The 24,080-nt window shown below is 37.2% G+C and overlaps 1 protein-coding gene across 3 annotated transcripts in view; it reads left to right on the top strand.

Moving 5' to 3' along the window:
- The window catches only part of c12.2 (von Willebrand factor A domain-containing protein c12.2), a 753,464-nt gene that overhangs the window by 560,765 nt on the left and 168,619 nt on the right, over positions 1-24,080 (top strand). For all 3 annotated transcript variants that reach the window (XM_067137710.2, XM_067137711.2, XM_067137712.2), the window contains exons 20-21: positions 15,347-15,585; positions 21,074-21,276. In XM_067137710.2, coding sequence (XP_066993811.2) covers positions 15,347-15,585; positions 21,074-21,276 — 442 coding nt within the window. The remainder of the gene's footprint in view (positions 1-15,346; positions 15,586-21,073; positions 21,277-24,080) is intronic.

Raw genomic sequence — 24,080 nt, 5'->3', positions numbered from 1 at the left:
GAGCCTGTTGCACTGCATGTATTGTTGTCCATGGTGATCACACATCATATTGACACTTAACCCCACTCTACCTTATGTCAGTGGTACGACATGGTTAAGGTAACCAGACATCGCACTTTAGTCAGTTGTGTCCCACTGTCCCCAAGATTTTCTGGAGAACTCAAGAATATTCCGCTTTGATGGATGATAATATTTTTTTCATAAAACATGATCTCAGTTTTGAGAAAAGAACATTTCTTGCCTCTTCAGTTCTCATCTTGACTGTCATCTTCATCTGGCTCACTCACAGATTTGGAGATTGAAGAGCTTAAAATGAGAGGTTTTTAGGTTAGTAGGTCTACAACCACAGACATTTATTTAAAATGTCTAATGAAAAAAATTTCTACAGAACTTTTTGTCCAGTAAAAATAATTGAAAGAGAAAATTTTCATACGTGCATTGTTTTTTCTGTTTCTAAGTGATCGGCTGATGATGACTCAGAATTTGGGGTCGAAACTGGTACCGTTTATGATCAAGTAGTGATGTAACCTTACATTACTAAGTTTACATGTATTGAAAAGGTGGAACCATTACATAATTTTATTAATTTTAACAGTAATAATAAGGCAAAAATGTAATAAAATTAAATCCTTGAGTAATTCTCTAAATGAAAATTGTCCGTCCCTCCCTCCGTCCATCCATCTCCAGTTCCTTGGGTGCATCCATCTCTTCTTTATCCAGGTACATTTCTTCTTCTTGGACTTAGCACAATTTTGCACCTCTTCAAGCTTGATATGGTAGTGCTTTCACAGAGAGGTTGTTTCACTTAAATTTCTTGACATATCATTTCATTTCATACCTTATCTCTGTGTTTTCTGGAGCATTGACCTAGGGAGTCTGCTATTATTTCTGCTGTTAAGTGTAAATGTTTCAATGCTGTATGTCTGAAGAATTTTCTTCATTCTTAAAGGGAGTTGGTTACCTATGAGTAGTACCACTTTATGAGAAACTCCATGTGTCTGCGTTGCCTGTGATTAGTGTCACTAAGTGAGAAACACTGTGGGTTTGGCTGGCATCCGTGATTAGTACCACTGTGTGAGTAAAACCATGCGTTTGCGTTGGCTGAGAGTAGTAGTACCATTATGTGAGGAACACAATGGGTTTGTGTTGCCTATGGGCATCGTCATAATGTATGATACACCATGGGTCTACATTGCCTATGATTAGTACCACTATGTGAGCAACACCATGAGTATACCTGGCCTGTGATTAGTTCCACGAAGTAAGGAACACCTCGGGAATACCAGCGCCCGTGATTAGTCTCTATGTAAGGAGCACCATGGGTCTGCGTTGCTTGTGAGTGGTACCATTATATGCGAAACACCATAGGTTTGCGTTACCTGTGAGTGGTGCCATTGTGTGTGACATAGCACGAATCTACATTTCCTGTGTGTAGTACCCCCATTCTACAAACACCACGAGTCTACGTTACCTTTACTTAGTACTACTATAGGAGGCACTCCATGGTTCTGTTTTACCAGTGATTAGTGCCATTATGAGGGGCTGGTGAAATGATTTTTTGACCCCTTTAGATAAGTATCATCCCAGTACTTAAGGCATTGTGAATTGGATCAACTGATTGTTTTTGTATCACTATCATTTTTTCATCACCATTCATTCTATATTCCAGTCAGTGGATATATTTTGAAGTTTTAATTTTCATTTCGATACACCTCGTACCATTAGGAGCCGATGCCTAGCTGGTAGGCCCCTTTAAACAACAAATATCATCATCATCAATATTAGGATTTTTGCATTGATGGTGAGGCCAAAACAATCATATGCACTCTTGAAACTATTGATTGACTGCTGTAGATCCTCAGGGGTAAGAGCCAGTGATGCAGTGTCATCAGCATACTGCAGTTCAGTTATTCTGGTCACGTGAGTTAAGCGATGTGTACGAAGTCTTGTCACATTGAAGAGACTTCCATTAAGATGAGACCTTAAATCAATGCCAGAAGTGTTCGTGCATGATGAATCATAAAGTATAGCAGCCATATACAAAGCAAAGAGCATTGGGGCAAGTATGTACCCTTGCTTCAGTCCATACCTGATAGGAAAAGCATCAAAGATGTTTTTCTGCTGGAGAATGTGACCAGAAACACCACCACGGATTGCTCAAACCAGGCCAACAAAGCATTTAGGGCAACCAAACTGTCTCAACACTTCCCAGTATGTTGTTATTGTTGTTGTTGTTATTATTATTATTATTATTATTATTATTATTATTATTATTATTATTATTATTATTATTATTATTATTATTATTATTATTATTGCAACACATCGCAAGTTAATCAACTTTGAACATGGGATGATCATTGGTGCACGGCACATGGGTCATAGCATTGCGGAGATTACACGTGAATTTAGGTTTCCGAGGTCACCGGTGTCGAGCATGGATCTTCAATATCACAGAGAGAATGTTACCACCCACGTAAACCACCAACAGGAAAACCACAGGTGTTTAACGAACTGACATCAGGTCGCATCCACAGAACCATACTGGGCGCTCGATGGGCTACTGTGAGTCAGATCACCACCCAGTTGAATGTTGGGAGTCAGTAACCCTTTTCTACGAGGACTGTAAGGAGGCAACTGCACAGCATAGGCTTTACCAGCCGACGGCAGCTCAGAACATACCATTTGGTCGAGCAGCTCATCTCCTTTCTCACAAGTCTTCCCAGCCCAAACTTTGCAACATTTTTGTAACTCTACTCTTTAGTCGGAAATCACCCAGGACAAATCAAGTTGCTTTCCTTTGGATATTTTCCAGTTCTTGAATCAAGTAATCCTGATGAGAGTCCTATACACTGGAACAATACTCTGTTTGGGGTCTTACCAGAGACTTATATGCCCTCTCCTTTACATCCTTACTACAACCCCTAAATATCTACCATCATAACTATGTACAGAGATCTGTACCCTTTATTTACAATCATATTTATGTGATTAGCCCAGTGAAGATCTTTCCTTTTATTAACATTTAGGTACTTACAATGATCCCCAAAAGACCTTTCACCCCATCAATGCAGTAATTAAAACTGAGAGGATTTTTCCTACTTGTGAAAGACAACCTGACTTTTAACCCCGTTTTTCATCATAAACAAAGCAAAGAGCATTGGGGCAAGTATGTACCCTTGCTTCAGTCCATACCTGATAGGAAAAGCATCAAAGATGTTTTTCTGCTGGAGAATGTGACCAGAAACACCACCACGGATTGCTCAAACCAGGCCAACAAAGCATTTAGGGCAACCAAACTGTCTCAACACTTCCCAGTATGTTGTTGTTGTTGTTATTATTATTATTATTATTATTGCTGTCCATCTCACATCATCATTTGCAATCATTAAAAAAAAGGCTAGGAAACAACAGATACGGAATCTGCCACCTGGGTAACTGATCTAAATGCAGATCAGTATTGATTGATTGATTGATTGATTGATTGATTGATTGATTGATTGAAGAAACACCTCACAAAGGGAGGACTTGTGTATGGTGTGCCAAGCATTGCAGGATCCCCTAACTTCGGCACCCGCCATCCTCGAAGATGTACTGTTCACTACAACATGACATCCTGCGACTTCCCGCACAGTGTCTCGATGACTCGCATCCGCGGGATTGGGGTCCTACTGTCCCATGCGCCGGATCCCATTGATACCAGAACACCAGCGCTTGTGTTTGGAATGGTAATACTAAATTCCCATGAAGGGAATTAGATATTTTTCCACCAATAGAGCATATCAAAAATCAGATAAAAAATTGGATGTATGGCTTTTCAGGCGTTTGCTCTATTAACCAGCATTTCGTCTTAGATCTGACACTAGACTCGTCAGAGTGGGATGTGTCAGACCCTACCCACTGATGCTGGGGTGTATGCAGGTGAACTTATCAGAAGCCTCTTATGTGGCACAGTCTGATAACTGCATACGGGAGATGAAACTCCACAATGGAATTAATGCCCGCCTAGCAATTCCAAATGGTAATACTAAATTCCCATGAAGGGAATTAGATATTTTTCCACCAATAGAGCATATCAAAAATGCTGGTTAATAGAGCAAACGCCTGAAAAGCCATACATCCAATTTTTTATCTGATTTTTGATATGCTCTATTGATGGAAAAATATCTAATTCCCTTCATGGGAATTTAGTATTACCATTTGGAATTGCTAGGCGGGCATTAATTCCATTGTGGAGTTTCATCTCCTGTATGCAGTTATCAGACTGTGCCACATAAGAGGCTTCTGATAAGTTCACCTGCATACACCCCAGCATCAGTGGGTAGGGTCTGACACATCCCACTCTGACGAGTCTAGTGTCAGACCTAAGACGAAATGCTGGTTAATAGAGCAAACGCCTGAAAAGCCATACATCCAATTTTTTATCTGATTTTTGATATGCTCTATTGGTGGAAAAATATCTAATTCCCTTCATGGGAATTTAGTATTACCATTTGGAATTGCTAGGCGGGCATTAATTCCATTGTGGAGTTTCATCTCCCGTATGCAGTTATCAGACTGTGCCACATAAGAGGCTTCTGATAAGTTCACCTGCATACACCCCAGCATCAGTGGGTAGGGTCTGACACATCCCACTCTGACGAGTCTAGTGTCAGACCTAAGACGAAATGCTGGTTAATAGAGCAAACCCCTGAAAAGCCATACATCCAATTTTTTATCTGATTTTTGTGTTTGGAATGGTGCCTTGCCTGGGAGGCATGGGCAGAGGATGAGTGGTATCACATCATGTTCAGTAATAATAATGGCATGTGGCCTCCGGAGAGGCCTGGTGCAGGTCTTTCTGATTTGACTCCCATAGGCGAATTGCATGTTGTGATGGGGATGAAATGATGAAGAAGACGGTACATACACCCAGTCCCCATGCTAGGGGAATTAACCAATTATGGTTAAAATTCCCGACCCTGCCAGGAATCGAACCCAGGAACCCTGTAACCAAAGGCCAGCACGCTAACCTTTAGCCATGAAGCCAGACATCATGTTCAGTGATGAGTCCCACTTCTCCATAATCTCCGATGACCATCGTGTGCAGGTTTGGCGGCGTCGAGGGCAGAGGGTAGGTCCTGCCCATGTTGTGGAAAGACACACAGGTGTAATCATGATGTGAGGAGCCATAGGATATGCATTCAGGTCACCTCTAATAGTGCTTCAGCAGACTTTGGCGGCACAGCAATACATCTCGCTTAATTTACAAAAGGTGTACATTTATTGTTCAACCTATTCCATACAATCAGTACCATGTTATGTGGTTAATTAGACATAGAATATCTGAATATTATGGGGGCATGTTTCGCCCTTCTTATTGAGCATCATCAGCCATATTAATTTAATCTTAAAACAAACATTGTTAAAAGGACAATGACATTTATAATTTGTAAAAATTGAACTGTGATTTGTTATGATACTAACTTTATAAAATAATGGTTATAAAATATGATATTGGGACATACAACACCTGCTAGAATTATTGTAAAGTAATTTAAAATCTTGTCTAAAAGAGAATTTGTATAGATATAAAGTTCTAAAAACGGCACATGTCTGGTACTGAAGTGGATCCTCTTCGTTATAAATGTCAGCATATATTCGCTGTGGCAGTTGGCAACGTAAACTTGAGGGTGAATTTTGTTTATATTTTGCGTTCCAACATTAAAAGATTGGTTAAGAGAAAAGGCGAAGGTTATGATGTTATCCTCAGTAAGTTGATTGGTCTAAAATATTATCTGATATAACCGTTTCAAACAGACGTTAGTGTGCTGGTTGAAGCTGCTATGAGAAGAGTTTATATCGAGTATTTGAAGGTTATGTTTGTTTTTCACGTGAAAATATAGTTCTTCTAGAAGATGTAGAAACATCAACGAATAGAGTGTCGTTATACTGCAAAAGAACAAAAAGATCTGTTTGACGTGTGTGTTTAAAACATATGTTAATGCCTAAGTATTTTGTATTATGTAAAGTGGGTACTTACTCAAATGCCATATGTATATCTATCTTACTGTATTAGCAGCGTTGGTCTGTCTGGAGTTCCTACTTCGCGTGTTGTAACAATGTGATAAGAGGGAGGGGGGCATGCTGAGGGGAAGCGAAAGTGTGCGGAGCATTACATGTCGGTGTTAATGTGGGAGGGGGATTGTTTGGAGGGGCAAGTGCAAGCTTAGTATTCGGTGGGATAAGGGGAGTTGTTGATTTGATGAATTTAAATATTCGTGGGACTTTGTTTTGCTTTAGATTGACTGTTTTTAATAGCTTAGGTGTTAACGTATATAAGGGACTCTTGACTTCCGTATCATCATTAAGGTTGCGATCTTTATTAAGTGTTTTATCCAGAAAAATATATATATTCTCTAATTCATTTAGAAGTTTACCCTTATTAGTATTCCTGATTATTGAGAGAGCCTTTTCTATTGAAGTAAAACGGTGACCTGTTTCCTTCATGTGCATGCTCATTGCCGAATATTTATTGTGCTTATCCACATTGAAGTGTTCCATGTATCTTATAAAGAAGCTTCGTCCAGTCTGTCCAACATATGAAATTCCACACTGGAAACATGTTAACCTGTACACTCCTTAGCCTGAATATTTACTGTTATTATTATTATTGATTTTATTATAACTGAGAAATATATTTTGTGTTGTGTTGGTTGTTCTGAAGGCTATGTTCATATTGTATTTGTTGAAAGTGTTAGCAATTTGGTGGACAGCTGGGTTACTATATGTAAAAGTGGCATATTTAGTTCTTTTAGGTTTGTCTGGTATAAGGTTTGTGGATAACTTGTTTTTAATCTTATGAAGTAAGCAGTTTACCATTTCGATCTTATATCCATTAATTTTGGCAAGATTCCTTATGTAATTTAATTCTGTTTTTAAGTTTGTAGGGGATAATGGGATTCTTAAAGCTCTATATATCAAACTATAAAAAGATGCCTGTTTCTGAGAACCGGGGTGTAGTGAGGAATTATTTATGGTTACAGACGAGTGTGTAGGCTTTCTATAAATCTGAAATTCAAAGGTGTTATTAGTTTGGGTGACCTTTATGTCTAGGAAATTTAAGGAGCCTTTGTTTTCATCTTCCTTAGTGAAATTTACGTTAGGGTTGATATTATTTAAGCTTTGTAATACTTCGCTGCTATTGGCGACATTCTTATCAATTATTACGAATGTGTCATCCACGTACCTCAACCACAAACAAATCCCTTTAATATTTGTTTTGATTTTTGTGTGCTCAATCGTGTCCATATAAATATCAGGTAGGATGCCCGAAATTGGGTCTCCCATCGCTAGGCCATTTTTATAGATTTTCTTATCAAAGGTGAAGTAGTTGTTGTCTAAAACAAAATTTAATAGTGTCATGAATTCATCGATCTCCATTTTACTGAGGCCACAATGTTTACAGATGTTATTATAGATGATGTTGATAGTGTCTCTGGTCGGGATGTTTGAGTACATGTTAACCACGTCAAAGGAGCATATTGTATGATAAGGTTGTAGGTCGAACTTACTTAGGATCTCACAAAAATCAATGGAATTCTTTAAAGGTTGCTTATTATTAAATGTGTAATGCCTCTTAAGGAAGGCATGAATATACTTCGAAACTTTATAGGTTGGACTGTTACGGCAGTTGATGATGGGACGTATTGGGATGTCATTCTTGTGTATTTTAGGAAGGGCTCTTGCTATAGGGATGTTGGGATTCATGTTTGTGAGTCTTTGCTGATCTTGTTCGTTAAAAAGAAATGTAGATTTCTTTAGTAATGTCTTTAAATTATGTTGTATTTTTGCTATCGGGTCCTTATTAACCAACGTGTAACTATTACTATTAAAGAAGTCTTCTGTTTTTTGAATCTATGTTTCTTTATCTAGGAGAACTATTGAACCTCCTTTGTCGGCTTTAGTTACAACGATATTGATGTTTTCTATCTTGGTTTTCAAGTTTTGTATTAATGTGTGTTGATCAGGATCAAATTTAGTATTCAGGTCTTCTGCTAATCTTGGAAGTTTTTTCTTTAATTCTGTTCTTATGTCGTTTTGTATTTCATAAGGTAATTTGGAAACATTGGTTTCTATTTCGGCTACTGTGTTTATGATGTCTACCTCTTTATTCTTGTTAGGCCAATTATATTTGGGACCCTTGTTCAAAAGCTCTATCTCGTTATGTGAAAGCTGTGTGTACTTCAAATTTATTACTGTAGGAGTGTCGGTACGTAATGGATTTGTCTTCTGTTTGTCTGTATTTTGCTTAGAATGTTGTGTTTGAGATATCCTTAATTACAAGATATTACAAGATTAATTGCATTAGTTTTTTGTCTCGTGTTGCCTGTTTCTTATCCATCAAATGCATCAATTTGTTGTCTGCATGTTGTTGGAACGATTTCCATTCTAATGGGACTAATTCTTGGGCTACTATGAAATGTGTTCTATATAACTGTAGGTTCAATTGGGTTTTCTTTTGGTACATTATTTTAATTTCATTCTTTAACCAGATGTAGTTTACTCTATTTTGAACTTGTGTGTGTATTAATATTATTTAAATTCTTTCTTTGTGTTGATTTCAAGAATTTCGGGATCAATTTCAGTCTCAGACAGTTCTTTAGGAAAGCTATATCCTTGTTTAATTTACATATTTCTGTTTTAAGATTGAGGAATTTATTCAATTGACATCTTGCCTGGTTGGCTACTACATTACAAGTCATCACTCTCATTTTTGGTCCGTATTGAAAACAGTGATCTCACTTAGTTTACAAAAGGTGTACATTTATTGTTCAACCTATTCAATACAATCATTACCACGTTATGTGGTTAATTAGACATAGAAAATCTGAATATTATGGGGATATGTTTTGCCCTTCTGATTGGGCATCATCAGCCATATTAATTTAATAGTAAAACAAACATTGTTAAAAGGACAATGACATTTATAATTTGTAAAAATTGAACTGTGATTTGTTATGATATTAACTTTATAAAATAGTGTTTCTTTTGCAGTATAACGGCACTCTATTCATCGATGTTTCTACATCTTCTAGAAGAACTATATTTTCATGTGAAAATCAAACATAACCTTCAAATACTCTATATAAACTCTTCTCATAGCAGCTTCAACCAGCACACTAACGTCTGTTTGAAACGGTTATATCAGATAATATTTTAGACCAATCAACTTACTGAGGATAACATCATAACCTTCGCCTTTTCTCTCAACCAATCTTTTAATGTTGGAACGCAAAATATAAACAAAATTCACCCTCAAGTTTACGTTGGCAACTGCCGCAGCGAATATGTGCTGACTTTTATAACAAAGAGGATCCACTTCAGTACCAGACATGTGCCGTTTTTAGAACTTTATATCTATACAAATTCTCTTTTAGACAAGATTTTAAATTACTTTACAATAATTTTAGCAGGTGTTGTATGTCCCAATATCATATTTTATAACCACTATTTTATAAAGTTAATATCATAACAAATCACAGTTTAATTTTTACAAATTATAAATGTCATTGTCCTTTTAACAATGTTTGTTTTAAGATTAAATTAATATGGCTGATGATGCCCAATAAGAAGGGTGAAACATGTCCCCATAATATTCAGATTTTCTATGTCTAATTAACCACATAACATGGTACTGATTGTATTGAATAGGTTGAACAATAAATGTACACCTTTTGTAAACTAAGTGAGATCACTGTTTTCAATACGGACCAAAAATGAGAGTGATGACTTGTAACAGCGATATATTACAAATATTCTGCATCCTCACATCCTACCCTTAATGGCTCAGCACCCTGGGACAGTGTTCCAACAAGATGTCCACACACAGCATATGTGTCTATGGACTGCCTAGAGCATGTTGAGGTCATCCCGTGGCCAGCAAGATACCCAGACCTCTCCATCATTGAACACATGTGGTATGACACCTGCAGGATCTGGTTGGACAGCTGCAACAACTTGCCTCAGGAGAGGATCCAAAGGCTGTTCGACACCATTCTGAACCGCATAAGAGCATGCATTATGGCCAGGGGAATGCGACACCCTACTGACCTGATGCCGACATTCCATCTGCATATATATATGTAGTTTCATTTGCTTTCAACCACTCTATCTGGGTGCTAATTTTTGTTTGCTGGCAGTGTATATTCAAGAACAATTACATTAGTATTTTTTGTTAAACACTGTATAGTGTACACAGTAAGTACCAGTAACTAAATAAATCTTAGTCTTGAAATAAAATGGTACCAGTAATGTGTTCATTTGCCATCGTTGTCGAATTACATTATATATACTTATTGACAAGGAGACTGTTGAGAATATTGCAGTTAGTTTCCATCATACTTGTTTGATTTACCTTAAGCAATGGTCTTTTAATGTTTTGGATTGAAGTTCTTTCCAATAAATTTAGCAATGTTTCAGCTGATGAGCATTGGATTTTTTAATGAAATTAACTACTGGTACCTGAAAAATACGTCACTAAAAAGAATATTTAAGAATGGAGTAACCTTAAAACTCCTGTTTATTAATGGTGGATGGTAGTGCTCAGTCATTTTGAATGCAAATATACTGATTTTTCTTTTGTACTGAGTGAACATTGTCAATAATATGAAAAGTAAAGAGAAAGGATAAGAATTTTACATTAACTATGAATAGCATACTGAATTTGCATTACTTAAAGCCTAAATCTTCAAGAAGATGTTAGTGAAATGTAAAGATAATTAGAAAAAACTAGAAGAGTGAAATCTTTCTTCTGCTTCTGTCACTTTTCCCACACCCAGGTGGTGTTGCGGGTGTGAACTGTATCGCACATATGGACTTGGCCCTGTTTTATGACCAGATGCTCTTCCTGATGCTAACACCATGTGGGAAGACGTGTTCACTTTTGTGTGTTCCTGTGGTTGTTGAAAGTGTGGTGTATTGTGAGTATATGATAAGTTGTAAAATGAGACAAACACTAACACCCATTCCCTGAGTCAGAGGATTTAGCCAGATACTACTAAAATCCCTGTCCAGCCAGGAATCAAACCTAGGACCCTCTAGATCAAAGGCCACTATGTTAACCATTAGCAAAGGAATCAGACAAGTGAAACCTTTCAGTGGACATAATGTTGTACATGAGATATTGGTTAATTCCACTTGTATTTGTACACAGATAATTGAGTGATGGTAATTCAATACAGTACATGTAATTGTTGAATGACTAGAATAGCTGAAGGTGTTTACACCTAGTTGGCTTGAAACTGAGAAAAGAAGTGTCTCAATTGGTGCTGTGGAATAGAGGTGATAAATGTTCATTATCATACATTTTCTGTGATCCTGGAGAACATGTGATGGTTATTGTACTGGAAGTGATGATTGCATAATGTGAAGAAAGTAAAATTTAAAAAAAAAATCACATTTACCTATGATAGGTAGCAGTGATTATTAGTCCTGATGTACATATATTGGAAGACAAGAATAACAGTCAATAAGATTTGTCATGCTGACCACACGACACCTCATAATCTGCAGGCCTTTGGGCTGAACAACGGTTGCTTGGTAGGTCATGGCCCTTCGGGGCTGTTGCATCATGGGATGGGTTTATACATATATTCTTTACAGGACTCATATGCAATGATAAAACAGTTTTGACTCAATTGTGTATTGATTTCTCTATTTCTTTCTAGAAGCAAAATCATCAATACTGACACAGTTTTATCATGCTACACTTGAATTTTCTTGAAAGGAAAATTATAAACTTGTTGACTAGATCCGATTTTCTAAGATTTCTTAGTTCTTAAAAACTGTATTGTTGAAAGATAGAAATATCTTTATATTAATTATGAGATATTCTTTAAGGTAATGAAACCATTAGAATGGTATCTCCATTTGCTGCCAGAGTCCCTTTAAATTTGAAGATGAGTAAACCTTCAAAAATGGGACAATCACATGTTTCTATTGTTCATATATTTATAAGCTATAAATTTCATTTTTGTTCCATATTGAAGTGCAGTACTATTGTTCATGTGAATCAGTATTGTTCAGCCTTCTCAGAATGAATAATAGGAAGTTATGTATTTGTTGAAGGAAGGTAGATATAAAGACAGCATCATTATCCAAATACACAAAGAGATTAATCTTTTCCTGTATGTGAAATACTGTATTTACTCACATAATTTCCAACGTACCTGATGACCTTTACTCTCCACAGGTTTCTTTGGAAAATGTCCGCCTCCGTAGTGTAACGGTTAGTGTTATTAGCTGCCGTCCTCAGGGGCCCGGGTTCAATTCCCTGTACTGCCAGAAATTTAAGAATGGCAGGAGGGCTGGTATGTGGTTGAAATGGTACATGCAGCTCAACTCCAATGGGGATGTGCCAGAAAAGAACTGCACCACCTCGGAATGAGGACGGAGTTTACTTACTTCGGAAGATGTACCAGTAGACAGATAATCTTCATCAATGGAATTGTTCGTATCCATTGCATCCTCTGTGCCCGGTCTTCTTGAAGCTCTTTGCGACAAAGTTTTCCATGATCAGACTTCCAAGCTCAAAGAATCAAGAACACTATTGTTCAATGCCAGGTCTCTTAATGCTGCCCGTTTTTTGTCAGTTCCAAGGAACCAGATGCCATCCATTCCCCATCAAACCAGCGGAGATGATCTTTGAATGGTTTATTCATTGAGCATCTAGCTGCTGTAAAATTTATGTTAGTCCACCTTGTTTATGACGGGAATGATGTTGAGACGGGACATCTCATTTTTAATGGGCTCCACTAAATGGCCACAAAAACTCTCCAGAACAAGCATGGATTTTTTATGAAGTTAAACTCCATGGTGTCAGTCCCACACAACTTTCAGCCAGTCTTTCATTACGTCAGCTGACATCCATCCTTGTTTCTGCACTTGAATGACAGTGATAGTTTTCTACTGTTTGTCATAACTGCCAACATGATGGCACACCATAAGTTCTTTGTGCCTGTTGTTTTAATTGATACGCTGAATGCACCTTTTGTATGCACTATCATATTTCGTGACAGCAAAATGGGAGTGTAACTGTGTTTTCAATTTCAGAAAGAAGTAAATCACTTTCTTGTCCAAGTTTGATGAGGAACTTATGAAAACTTATGAAATTACTTTGTGTATCATGTGGTAGATGCTGAGCCAACACGGTTCATCTTCGCAGGCTAAGTCCATGTCTTCACGTAAAATGAACAGCCCATCCCATGCTCACCTTAAATTGCTCACTTGTAATGCCACGTTTCTTTTCGCCTACATCCTTTGCTTTCATCTGCATAATTTCATACGATACTGCAATGCAGTATTTTCTCAGTTCCACTACATATTTAAGCACTTTTTTCTCGATCTTGGGAAATTTTCCACTTTAGTCCATGAAACGATCGACACGTGGATTTAGCTTTCTTAAATTCCTTTTTCTGAGCCTGCCAATAGCAAATTAATTTTGGTTCTACACCAAACTCTCTTCCCACACACTTGATTCAGTTATTTTCTGCAAAATAAACAATAAGTTTAAATTGCACGGTATAACTACTATTCTTTCATCCCATTTTGCACATCACTTTATATTACAGACTATGAATCTCATTGTTTAATTCGTATTGGTGGTTGAACATCTTAGAAGAACGTCACTTTATAACTCACTCGTCTTGGTGCTGTAAGAGACTGATTGGAGCTGTTTGTTTCCTTACCTCTGGTACCAGTCATAGGTAGGCCAGGGTAGTAGGTAATTGGAAGAGATGGTTAATGGCCTTTGACTTTCCCTTTGCATAGGTATTTATAGATGCTTGAAATCGAGGAAACAGGCTTACTAGGTGCAAGGAGTGTCCAATTTCTTACCAAGGATGCTAGAGGAAATTACACTGCACACGAAAAATGTGAGAATAATGTTCTAAAAGTCTTGAGGGGGAAATTATGCACGGGGGACCAAGTAAATGTGGTAGTTTGAAATTACATGTGCCATTTTATATTACTGATTATTGTCACTTTCTGTCAGTAATATGGTCTTCATGAATATAGAACCAAGAACTCACTGGATGGACATTGTAAAGATGGACATTGCAGATTGGGCAAGGACACTGGAGGACATCATTAACAACAGAACGTATCTCAATAAGACTGAGTGGAAGAGGCTTGCCAACAGTACCCAGGAAACTGGAACTGTAAAATGATTATAATTAATATAGAAGAAATTTTGCAGACTTGTAGTCTGTGGTTGAATCGGTTTTCCAGTCTTGAAGTTTTCTCATCACTTTGCTGTTTAAAGTACAACATTTCAAGGTACAGGTAGACCTCGTCATACGCAATAGTTATGTTCCGCAAAATTGCCGCGCATAACGAATTTGCATAAATCGAGAGTCATTTTATACACAAAATACAGGGTTAAGTTTTCGTTTACTCATATATTAAGTTTAAAATAGCAGAGATTCTAAGTATTTTTACAAAAAAATAACCATTATCTTGTTTCTGAAATGCATTTTAATACACACGTTATACACAAACATTTAACACTGAAACGCACAATAATAAACTAAACTCTGTATACAAGCTCTTGGCTTTAGCTTCAATAGCAGCTTCAGAGAGAGGCATGTGTTTGTTGGTTGTGATGATCAATCTAATCCATTCTTTCCATCGCTTCCGAGCGAGATTTTGTCACTCTAGTCTCACTTGAGTTAGTGGCAGATTGACAGTTTTCGAATTGATTCTGCATTCTTGCAAATAGTTCTCACAGTGGATTCACTAACTCCCAAAGTACGCTGAATGTCAACAATATGTGATCCAAAACTTCTCACTTGATTTCTAGCTTATACTGCTTTGGTACACGCTTATTTATCTAAATAGGCACTATTTCTTTCCTTTTATAAAGCTTTTTAAATACGAAACCTGTCGAGTGCAACTTTACAGCTCTACTGACCGGAACTGACGATTCACGTCTCGACAAATATGACAGAAGATGCATGTAGAGATGCGCTTGTCCCGTTTAACCTTGGCACGCGACATAATGTACGTTACAGAATTTGGCACGCATGTCTATACCCGTCTCATGGCATTACAGCTTCCACGTACTGTTAACAGATGGCATCACTAAGTCGAAAATCGCGTATATGCGAAATCACGGATAATGAATCCGTGTATAACGGGGTTTACATGTATTGATATTTGAGGAGGGGGAATAAAATATTCGTGACATAATTTTGTAGGTACAGCACATTACTGCCCAGCTTTATCCTTTCTAGTTTATTTATATGTGCATTTGTGTGATTAACTTATCTGTTTCTGCTAAAAGCATAGTGTTTGTTTGCTTTTACAGGATACCTTTGCCTGCTGTCCAGCTAGCAGCAGAATGGACAATTATTCACCCATCTCCCTCTGTACAGCTGGCTGTAGAAGAACGCTTTCTGAAGACTAAGCCACCAGTAGCATTACGACGTCAGCAACTTCCCTTAGATCGTGTTGAAGCTCGGGCTGCAATATTTAGTGAGATGCAGTCATACTGGACAATCCCTATGCCTGAATCGAGCATTGTAGTTGCACTGGCAGCTGGCAAAAGTAAGAATTATTTAATTTGATCGTCATCATTATCATCATCCTTAGACACTGTACATACATATACTGTGTCATTCCATCTATTTGAGGGATCAGGAAATTATGCCCCTGCACAAACTTCTGTTGCAATGTTGTACTTTTAGTCGTCTTCAGCTTTGGTCCAGTCTCATCCCAGTTGCTGTAAGTTGTGCCTCACTATGTCCCTGTACCTCATTCTTAGCTGTCCTCTGACCGGGTCCATGGCTAAATGGTTAGCGTGCTGGCCTTTGGTCAAAGGGGTCCTAGGTTCGATTCCCAGCAGGGTGGGAATTTTAACCATCATTGGTTAATTTCTCTGGTATGGGGGCTAGGCATATGTGTTGTCTTCATCATCATTTCATCCTCATCACAACTCGCAGGTTGCCTACAGGCGTCAAATCAAAAGACCTGCACCTGGCAAGCCGAACATGTCCTCGGACACTCCTGGCACTAAAAGCCATACGCCATTGTCCTCTTAGCCTTTGGTCTTTCAGCTGTTGTCCTCTCTTCTCACATGACTTTACCACACAAATCTATGTGCTAGCAAGCTGGTAACAGATAGAATTGCTTTCAGAACTAAGCAAAGCCTTAAACATTCCATGAATAAAAGTATTGTAAATTAATATACTGACAAAATCTGCAGTTATGATGGTTCATACTTGCTGTGGGAAAGTTATTGAAATGTGAATGATTTAATCTTCTGCAGGTACTAGGGATTTTTTGAAGGGATGAGAGGTTACTGCATAGAAAGAGGAGGAGGAAGAAGAAGGAATTTCAGACAGAGGACTACAAAAATCACACCAACACAGATAGATCTTATGGTGACAATGGGATAGGAAAAGGCTAAGAGTTGGAAGGAATTGACTATGGTCTTAATTAAGGTACAGTTCCAGCATTTGCCTGGTGTAAAAATGGGAAACCATGGAAAACAATCTTCAGGGCTGCTGACAGTGGGGACAAGATGATAACTACATGACCCTGTAATATTGATGGCTGTGAAGAATGAGAATCATAATTAATTTATACCCTTCCAGTACAGTTTCTGATTTTATCAGTCTGTAATTTGTTTCTTACCCATGGTAATTTACCAAAAAATACTTTTTTCAGTCTCTTCTGTCATCTGTAGTTGGAGTATATGATTTTGATACACCTTCTACAAGGACAATTTTTAAAAGAAATCTTTTAGAAAACTTTCTCACGCTGAAAGAAAGCCTTTAGATCAATGAACAGAGAAACAAGTATCAATTACTTTGGAGACAGAAATATTTCTTTATGAACAGTAAGTATTAGTCCAAAACAGTGAGAATGATGCTGGTAATGTAGCAGGAAGAATATTGATGCCACAAGAGTAAGCACAGGATGTGGTATACAAAGTTTGATGCTGATTCTTCTGTACAGGAGTCCACTGAGTTCTTATGCCAGAAAGTGTACATAAGTTGATAAGAATAGAACTAAAATGGAAAAACTATAGGTCATTGCGTTAAAATATTAACTCACCGTATATCTGTTAGCATTATGAAGACACAAATTTTGGATTGAAAGCTCTTTGTCACATGAAAGATCTGTGATGGTAAATGAAAAATATTGGTAGAATACTTATCAACCTATTTGGCTGTTGTCATGTACAGTAGAGTGATAGAAACCCTCCAACTACTATATTAGCTGATGTGATGCCAGTTAATGGAGGGAAAACAAAAAAGAATAGAAAACATTATAATTTGTTGAGAGCCTCCATGGCTCAGGTGACAGTGCGCCGGCCTCTCACAGTTGGGTTCCGTGATTCAAATCCCGGTCACTCCATGTGAGATTTGTGCTGGACAAAACGGAGGCGGGACAGATTTTTCTTCGGGTACTTCGATTTTCAGTCATAATTCATTCCAGCCACACTCTTGAATATCATTTCATTTGTCATTCATTAATCATTGCCCCAGAGGAGTGTGACAGGTTTCAACAGCCGGCACAATTTCTATCCTCGCCGCCATCTGGCGGCTTCATTCATTCCATTCCTGACCTGGTTGAATGACAAGAACCAGGCTGTGGATTTTCATTTTCAGGATTTATTGAGATGTTTTAAAAAGAAAATGTCAAAGAAGATCAACACACTAGAATGGAACATCTAGAACTTCTAACATGAATATAGGTTTTGAACATGAGATAAAGAATGAATTCCAGTATGAATAATTCATTTCAAAATAAATCATACATAACCCAGAATAGAGGACTTTGTAAGTAAGTAAACTCTTGTCTTTTTTCCGAGGTGTTACAGCTCTTTTCAGTCACATGCCTAATGGAATTGCGCTGTATGTACCATTTTAACCACATACCACCTTCCCTGCCATTCTTAAATCTGTGGCAGTACTGGGAATCCACTGTGGAGGCGGACTGAGGACTTTGTAATAAGTTAATATAGAAACTATTGAATACGTAAGAATGATAACTGGAAAGAATAACAGGTGATAGAAGGAAACACTTTTGAGTAATCTTTCAGACTGTAGACACTTCCAGTCTGAACTAGTCAACATCAGTATATATTCATGAACATTTCTTGGTACCAGTGGAATTACAAACATCAGAAGAAGGGGAATGTATTTATCATGTGGTGAGGTGATATCTGGAAGATAAAGAAAATTGTCCATAGAAGTTCTTTTTAATTAACTTGGATATACAAATTAGTGTATGGAGACATTAAAAGATACTTGTAGGGAATATTTACTTGAAATGTATGAGTTGTAGTTAATTCATTGTTAGGAAAGAAACCTCAAAAATAATATATTTTTATATACAGTAAAACCTTGTTAAAGATGTTTCTTCAGGGGACAAGGGAAAAGAACATGTTTAATGAGAAAAAGTATTATTGAATATGCAAATAAAATCTGTCCAACAGGAATATTGGGAACACTTGATAAGTTTTTTTTTTTGCCATGCACGCATTTTACATCATATGTGTATGAGTACAGTACAAGCTATAGTTACTGCTTCTAGTAATGAGGAGAAAGTATTCAAAGGCGTGAAAAACAGGAGAGAATGAGTATGAAATCCTGTTCCATTGGGGCTTATTATATAGCAACAGTGTATTAAAATTTTAAAAAATAAAATAAAAAATTTAAAATGACTTTGATAATGTTGAGAAATGGACAGTAGGCAATGGCATGGTGATAAATGGGCTTAAAAGTCAGGTTGTGAGTTTCACAAATAGGAAAAGTCCTCTCAGTTTTATTTGCTATGTTGATGGGGTGAAAGTTCCTTTTGGGGACCATTGTAAGTACAGTACCTAGGTGTTAATATAAGATAAGATCTTCATTGGGGTAATCACATAAATGAGATTGTAAATAAAGGGTACAGATCTCTGCACAGGGTTATGATGGTATTTAGGGGTTGTTGTAAGGATTTGAAGGAGAGGGCATATAAGTCTCTGGTAAGACCCCAAGTAGAGTATGGTTCCAGTGTATAGGACTCTCACCAGGATTATATGGTTCAAGAACTGGTAAAAATCCAAAGAAAAGCAGCTTGATTTGTTCTGGGTGATTTCCGACAAAAAAGTAGCATTACGAAAATGTTTGGGCTGGGAAGACTGGGAGAAAGGAAATGAGCTGCTCGACTAAGTGGTATGTTCTGAGCTGTCAGTGGAGAGATGGCGTGGAATGACATTAGTAAACAAATTACTTTGAGTGGTGTCTTTAAAAGTAGGAAAGATCAGAATACAAAGATAAAGTTGGAATTCAAGAGGACCAAATGGGGAAAATATTCATTTTTAGGAAGGGGAATTAGGGATTGGAATAACCTACCAAGGGAGATGTTCAATAAATTTCCAATTTCTTTGCAATCATTTAAGAAAAAACTAGGAAAACAACAGAGAGAGAATCTTCCACCTGGGCGACTTCCCTAAATGCAGATTGATTAAAAAGTATGTAGAACACCAGACAAATAAATATGAAAACATTTGCACTAGGGCCCATAAAAGTAGCAGCATATTATTGCAGATCACACTCTTTCGAAAGCAAATGTTAGTTGAAATGTTATATTTCAGACCAATGGGTTATTAAACATTGTTTACTGATCACACTCTTTGAGCATGAATTATTTGGAGGTTACACTTGGTCATATGTGAGAGACGACTTTGGCCACTATTTTGAAAGCAGCAGCACTTCGATAGACTCGAGTTGAAACTCAAAGGTGCAAATTTCAACATTCATGCCACGTTTACACGCTTAGAGATGTGGATGTCTGTCCCATTCCTGGATTGTTTTCATTAGTAAGCAGTTTCACGACTTTTTTTTCATATCCATAACAAGGCTACCATATGACAAATATGCACCACGCTAATCAACTTCACACGGTTATTTTCCTAATCCATAGGTAGGCTATCATGCAACAAATATTTGCTTCCCTTCACAGCATCACAGCACAGAATAAATTTATAACTTGTGATTGGAATGCAAAATACAAGCACAATCAGGCTCACTGAATTATTCAGTAATCTCACTGCTAACTGGCAAGCAGACCTGACCTTTCCTGAGTCTAACTGCTTGCTCCCCGAAGGTGCAAATTTATCCTTTAAGGTTCAGGAATTCAAGGTCTGTTCCATTATCGCTCAACTTTCTCTGACCTGCCTCCTATGGCAAGGGATGTTATCTGGGTTGGAAATCACATTTCTTTCCCAAGGGGTGACAAAGAACATTTTCAAGGTTTGGAAAAATGTGATCGTACTAACCGGTAATAGTGAAAATTTGTGATATGATAAGTGAGGTATTTTAAAATAGATTTAGTATGATGGGAATCAGGACTTTGAATTTACAGCGTTTTAAGTGAGAAAACATCTTAATGAGGAACTCACTAATGATGTTTCACTGTATTTCAGATTGTTTATTTTATTCATCGGGGCTGTTTTAGGATTTATAATTGGATAATTGAATTTGTTTAAATAATTGTTCTCATTTAACAGACTTTGTAAGTTAAACTTACCAGTATGGAAACCTATTTCCTTGAAATTTTGAGTTTCTGAGTGAATGAGCATGCAACACATCCAACTAAGGCAGTTTCTTTTACATGATTCCCATCTCACCAACATAATGTATCAGCAACAGTATGCCATTTAGTCTGATATATATATTAATACAGCAGTTACCGAGCTCGATAGTTGCAGTCGCTTAAGTGCGGCCAGTATCCAGTATTCGGGAGATAGTAGGTTCGAACCCCACTGTCGGCAGCCCTGAAAATGGTTTTCCGTGGTTTCCCATTTTCACACCAGACAAATTCTGGGGCTGTACCTTAATTAAGGCCACGGCCGCTTCCTTCCTACTCCTAGCCCTTTCCTGTCCCATCGTCGCCGTAAGACCTATCTGTGTCGGTGCGACATAAAACAACTAGCAAAAAAATAAAATAAAAAAAATACAGCAGTTATTTATTGTATGCTGTTTCTTTTATAAATAGAATATGGTTTATGATTGTACTGATGATTTTACTTCTTTCATAGGCATTGAAAATGACCAATTAAAGGACTGGATACACGTTCTGACTTCCAATCCTCTACGACTGTACACAATGCAACCATATGGTGACAAAATCCAGGAGCTGTCCTTACAAGGTCTTATTAGTCCACTGCGAGGATCACATCCATGCTTCACACTTGCACCTTTGGTTTCCAATGGAAGTTCATTACTTGTTCATGAGGAGACTGTAAGTATTTCCCCAGCAAGCTTTTTTTTTTTTTTAAACGTGTGATTCCGTAGGTATCCATTTACCATAATTATGAATATTAAGCCATTCTTATTCCATCCATTTTGTTCAAATTTATTAGATGCTAATGTGATGTCTGACCTCTTCTCAATTGATCAAGTCATATATAGAAAGATAGGAATATAAGTAGGACCTCATAAGAGGACAAATACAATGAGAGGTCAGCATCAGAAGAGGAAGCTGTACAAACTGGGGTACAAAAACAAACATGAAAACACTAAAGGCCAAGGACAATATTCACATCGTCACATACTGCTGTCTTTAAATTGATAAGTGTTCTCAACACCAGTCCAAGTTCTTCTACACCCATCTCTTCTCAGTCCTTTATGAGCTCATTTATGGTTCCCAGCTTCATCAGGACTATTCTTGACTAAATGTATTGTAATTTGGTAAAGCATTTTCTTGTAATGGAAATTGTGAGAAAATGGCTGAACAGAATTCGGTGAGCAAACCCTCATTTTAAAGCATACTATCTGAAGGTCCTTATAAAATAGTCATTTTTATCATTTTCTTCTTTTCTTTGAGTAGTTCCAAGATCTTCCATTAGGTGCCATAGCGCATGGTTAGGTGCCATGTGCAGCTGATGTAGTTTCAAGCCTCTCTGCTACATACTATGTGGCATTTGGTATTATCGCTACTAGTGCTATAGTGGGAGAATCATCAGTTTCAAGCAGTAGCATGAAAGCACACTGTTAAGATGGTAACATAAAATTACAAGTTGTGGCTTGAGGCTTTGTTTGTACGGATTTACATAGTAATCTTCACTGTATAAAATTTTAAATATAAATCAGTATACTGCAATATATGGTAGAGGACGTTCCCACAGACATGGCTGATCCTACAGAATCATCTGAGATAAATTAAGCTGAGAATATGGGAAACGCTGCACAAGCCAATAGTGATACTGACATTTGGTTGTCATCACTCTTCCACTGCCTTTAGCTCTCAGTTCTTTCCTACCTACTTTTATGTTCTTGATGGGATCAGGAACTAGCATACAAAATCTATTCAGCGCTCTTTGCCAAAGGAAAAGAATTAAAATCCTGGACTACTAGAAACAGGCTGATGGTGAACAGTTTAAGACAGGGTCTGATAACTAGTGATTGATAAAAAAAACCGAGTGTTCTCTAGAAAGAAAATATCGCCATAAGACCTATCTGTGTTGGTGCGTCGTAAAGCCCCTAGCAAAAAAAGAAAATAACTACATACAGAAGAAAATGCATCAGAAATCACTGTCATTTCAAACACTACATGCACCGAGCGAGTTGGCCATGCAGTTAGGGTTGCTTAGCTGTGAGTTTGTGTTCAGGAGTTGGTGGGTTCAAGTCCCACTGTTGGCAGCCCAGAAGATGGTTTTCCTGTGATTTCCCATGTTCACAGCAAGCAGATGCTGTACCTTAATTTAGACTATGGGTACTGCCTTCCCAGTCCTAGCCATTTCCCATCCTTGCATTGCTGAAAACCTTTCATGTGTTAGTCGATGTTAAACCAGTAGCACAAAGTGAAATTACTTCTCTTATATATAATAACACTACACTCAACCTGAGCTGGCCCAATCTGGGTATACCTGCTCAAATAACTCAGCGTTTCTTAACAATTAAGACCCACTGAGATCATACGGAGCAACAAACATGCTCTCAAGATGGGAAATACTGTACATTATTGACAAGTTTTGATCTTCCTCTGGGATATTAGGTCCTGTTGGCTGTATAAATATGTCAACATTTTAACTATTGTTAGGCTTAATTAAATTGAAACAAGAAATAAAGTGGTTCAACCTATTCAATACAAGGAAAATAAGAAATGTAATGTTACATTCTTATTTGATTAAAAGCGGTACCGGTTTCGACCACTATTCTGGGTCATCATCAGCCAATTAAATAAAAATATAAAACAATGCATAGGAAAACAATAAGTAAAGGATAAGTCTTCCACTAAAAGCAGTTTAAGAAACACTATAACACTATAGGGATTAGCACTGCGTGATTTGAGATTCTAAAATCCAGAAGAAGTCGAAGATCAGTCATTTAAATGAAGCAAGGTGCAAGTTCTTGAAGAGCAGCATAACATACGTAATGTTCGGCACTGTGCTTCAAAATGGTTATGAGAATTGGTGAATAGTTCAATGAAACAAGCCTGAAAATACTACTAGGTGTGAAGTTATAATACAATTTAATAAATTTGAAGTCCTAAAATTATATAGAAGTTGAAGATAAGTCACATAAGTGAAGTAAGATGCAAGTTCTTGAAGAGCACTGTGCTTCTAAATGCCAATGAAACTTGGTGAATAGTTCAATGATCAAGCCTGCAAATGCTTCTAGGCATGAAATTATATAATACAATGTAATATAATTGAAGTATATATTAATGTTTATAGGATCTTTATGATAGATTCTTTAGAGATGCAGAACAGTTGACATTTGTTTCTTATGACATTTGACATTTGTCTATTTTTGTTCTCTTGTGGATGGGCCATTTTCCAATGATGATGTGGTATAGTCTTTTTTACTGCCTCGTTGAACATTGAAATCTCTGAGTAATAATTTAATGTGGTTTTGGGGGTTGCTATTTAGGGTCTAGTTGAGTAGGTGCCAAAATTTTTCTGATTCCTATGAAGAATTATATTTATTCTTAGTTGGAGCATGGGCATTTATTATGGTGTAAATTTTATTAGCTGCCTTTAAAGTTAGTGTTGAAATTCTTGAGGATTGTGATTAAAATCTTGTAAAGACTTTATTATTTTA

This window comes from Anabrus simplex, chromosome 1, assembly GCF_040414725.1.
Source record: "Anabrus simplex isolate iqAnaSimp1 chromosome 1, ASM4041472v1, whole genome shotgun sequence".
NCBI classification, from domain to species: Eukaryota; Metazoa; Arthropoda; class Insecta; order Orthoptera; family Tettigoniidae; genus Anabrus; species Anabrus simplex.
Note: the sequence above shows the minus strand (reverse complement) of the source record. Positions and strands in the feature narration are given on the sequence as shown.